Below are 3,180 nucleotides of genomic sequence, written 5' to 3' on the forward strand. Positions count from 1 at the left end.
GGTCGGTATATGTAATTACGAACCGTAACAGGCCATTCCTCGCCACTTTAGCTTCGCGTAATCTTGTGATTATTAGTTAAACGCGAATATCGCTTTAAGCAAAATGCGGATGGCGGCGTTTAATCCTTGTGCAATCCAGATGTACCTTCCGGGCACAGACAACGTCGAGCGTTGCGGTTCAAGCGAGCGTCTACGAGACGCGTGCCGCGCAACGTGCTACGTTCAAAACATTAACGTTAAACTCGAGGATTAACAATGTGGAAAACAAACCGAGCTCGCCCAAAACAAATGCGAGCAAAAACATGAATCGTTCCGCCCTCTTCGGTGGCGGGAAAAAAACGGAATCGAAATTCTTTCTTTAATAAAAAGTTCTCGTCGAAACGATGTTTTACCTCCGCAGATATTGCAGTCTCAGTTGGCGTCGGCGCCCGACAGCGGAACGTTGCTCGGTGACGAGGCTTTGGATGGTTCCGGTAGCGGCGATCGGCCTATATGGAAGAAGAAGAACAAAGATGGGGACATCGATAACGACGACGAGGACGTGCACAGTTACGATCACGATGACGAGGAGGCGTCTGGATCCGGAATGGGACCCACTACACCTGGTAAAAACGATTCGAAATTTCCGAATATTTCTGCCCTCTTTTCTTTTTTTTTTCGAATATAATTACAATCTTGTTTGTTTCATCGTGTGCGTTCAAAAGTATTTGATTGGAAGCGATGATTCGAAAATTTTTTTACTTGAAATTTATTAAGTTGAATTAATTAATTTAACAATTTATTATTTTATTATTATCAATTTATTATATTATTTTTATCGATTTATTAACGAGATTAAATTTCTCAACTTCCTCCCAATTACATTTACACCAAACACTTGCATTTTATCATTTTAAAAAAAATTATTTCCCGAGAACAAATGAGAAAATTGTACGCGTTCGTTAATTACAGATCCTATGCTGAAGACGAATCACGAGAATCCAGTGACGGCCGGCGCTGGATCGAGCATCATCCTGCTTTCGTCCATCGTTTCGATGGCGATTGGCTGTTGTGCACCGTTGTTGATCGCTTAAGTTGCGGAGCGTGGACGTGGAAAGAAGGGAACGATTCGTTTCTCGATTCGTAGCCGCGACCTAGAATAACACGTAGAGAAAGAGAGAGAGAGAGAGAGAGAGAGAGAGAGAGAGAGAGAGAGAGAGAGAGAGAGAGCGAGAGAGCGATTTTTGGTGCCCGCGTCGGGGAATAGGATGATCCTACTCGACACGAGGGATGGATCGATCCGAATCTTACGAAATCTGCTTTATAGTTTATATATCGTGCCGCCTGACCGGGACAAAGCGAGCTGCAAGCAAAATTGTCCGGGAATTAAATATAACGGGGGATTAATCTGTTTCGTTGTTCGTGACTCGAAGAATCGAATGCATGCCTATCGATCGATCGATCGACCTATCTGTTCGATCGATCGAACGAACGAACGAACGAATCAAGACTGTGTTTTTTTATTCCAAGTTTGAGAGGGAGAGAGAGAAAGAGAGAGAAAGAGAGAGAGAGAGAGAGAGAGAGAGTGAACCATTTTTGGACGATCGAGCATACGACGAAGATATTTTTTTCCCAGAGGATCGTTCCACGCATAGAGAAAAAGAAACCATTGAGCTACTAAGTTCTTAGTAACTTAACGTGGTATTGAATAGACGGAAGCGAAAGTGATCACGATGGATCGCGTCCATGTGTTCGAACGATCGAGAATGAAAAATTGGAGAGAAGAACTCGAAGGAACAATGAGGACGTCGCGCGTCTTGTCACTTGGAAAGTGGAGGATACGGAAGAGAAGAATTGTAATTTAGTTAGTGTAGAGCGAAAAATTCTGTGTCCGGAGGGAATTGAAAAATATTCGGGAATGCCGATGCGAAAAATATACGCGGAGATTATTATATCCATATTCCTGTTTTATGATGGCCGACGAGAAATTATTATTATTATTAATTATTATTATTATTATTATTATTAATTATTATTATTATTACTATTATTATTATTATTACAATTATTAATTATTATTATTATTATTATTACGCTGTGAAAAAGTCGAGCAGCGCTATTTTGTTTTATTTCTCGCGGCGAGAACGAAGTTGACCCGTTTTGTATTAAATTGGAGGGGATAATCCACGCACAAGGGACAGTACGGCCTGTGGAAAAATCGAATTGAACGAAGAGGAAGGAAAGACGGAAAAAGAATAGTAATTTTACGATAGACAGAGAGAGAGAGAGAGAGAGAGAGATTAATTACCTTGTACTTTTTTATTTATGCGATATCATAGTGAAAATCATGTTCAAAAAAAAATAAAAAGCGAATTGAGCGAAACACGAGGTAAATATAAACGTACGTTTAATTCGCATAATTCTACGAGAAACAATTATACGAGAAAATTATGTTCAACGAAGAGAGAGAGAGAGAGAGAGAGAGAAAGAGAGCGAAAAATACAGAGACGAGAATCTGGAAGAATGTTTCTTTCTCGCTATAATATCGAAAACGATGAAATGAAAAGGACAAAAACGATATTATTAACTATACTATACTACGAAACAGGATCAAAGATATATCCTTTCCTTTCTGAAAGTACGACGATTCTAACAACAACAACAGCAGCAGCAGCAGCAGCAGCAGCAACGAACAGCAATAATAAGTAAACGCCGCGAAGAGATTTCTCGCTTTTAGCGATTCCAAGTGTATGGTTTCGCGACGAGCGAAGCCTTAAAAAAAAAAGAAAAAAAAAAAAAAAAAAAAAAAAAAACCGTGACTTCGATCCTTGTGCCTCGCGTTTTGCACTGTTCTTCGTCACGCACGAATTGCCTCTCGTTCGCGGTGACGCTTTTTTTGTCGCCGATGCCGATACACGAACTATAATGACGGGTTTAAAATTATTCTCGTCCAGTGATATCGCGTGCGCATGCCATATAACGAAGCTAACTGCCAAAATGCCAGTTGTGCGACCAAAGGTGTTTTTCTTCTCGCTTCGAACGAGGTCGCCACTTTCGCATATATATAATATACAATCGAATACCTTCTTTCGCTCTCGATCGCATCCAAACAATCGTCCAAGGATAAAAATTTTCACGCGAATCTGAAGGAAGGATTCGCGGGATTTTTCTTTTTTTTTTTTTTTTTTTTTTTTTTTTTTT

At 40.1% G+C, this 3,180-nt stretch overlaps 1 protein-coding gene across 1 annotated transcript in view; it reads left to right on the forward strand.

Moving 5' to 3' along the window:
- The window catches only part of LOC102674406 (division abnormally delayed protein-like), a 67,197-nt gene extending 64,428 nt beyond the window's left edge, over nucleotides 1-2,769 (forward strand). The window contains exons 6-7 of the mRNA XM_006621973.2: nucleotides 401-605; nucleotides 952-2,769. Of these exons, the coding sequence (XP_006622036.1) occupies nucleotides 401-605; nucleotides 952-1,073 (327 nt within the window). The 3' untranslated portion in view covers nucleotides 1,074-2,769. The remainder of the gene's footprint in view (nucleotides 1-400; nucleotides 606-951) is intronic.
- The last annotated feature ends 411 nt before the right edge of the window (nucleotides 2,770-3,180 follow it).

Source organism: Apis dorsata, unplaced genomic scaffold, assembly GCF_000469605.1.
Source record: "Apis dorsata unplaced genomic scaffold, Apis dorsata 1.3 scaffold_655, whole genome shotgun sequence".
Taxonomy (NCBI): Eukaryota; Metazoa; Arthropoda; class Insecta; order Hymenoptera; family Apidae; genus Apis; species Apis dorsata.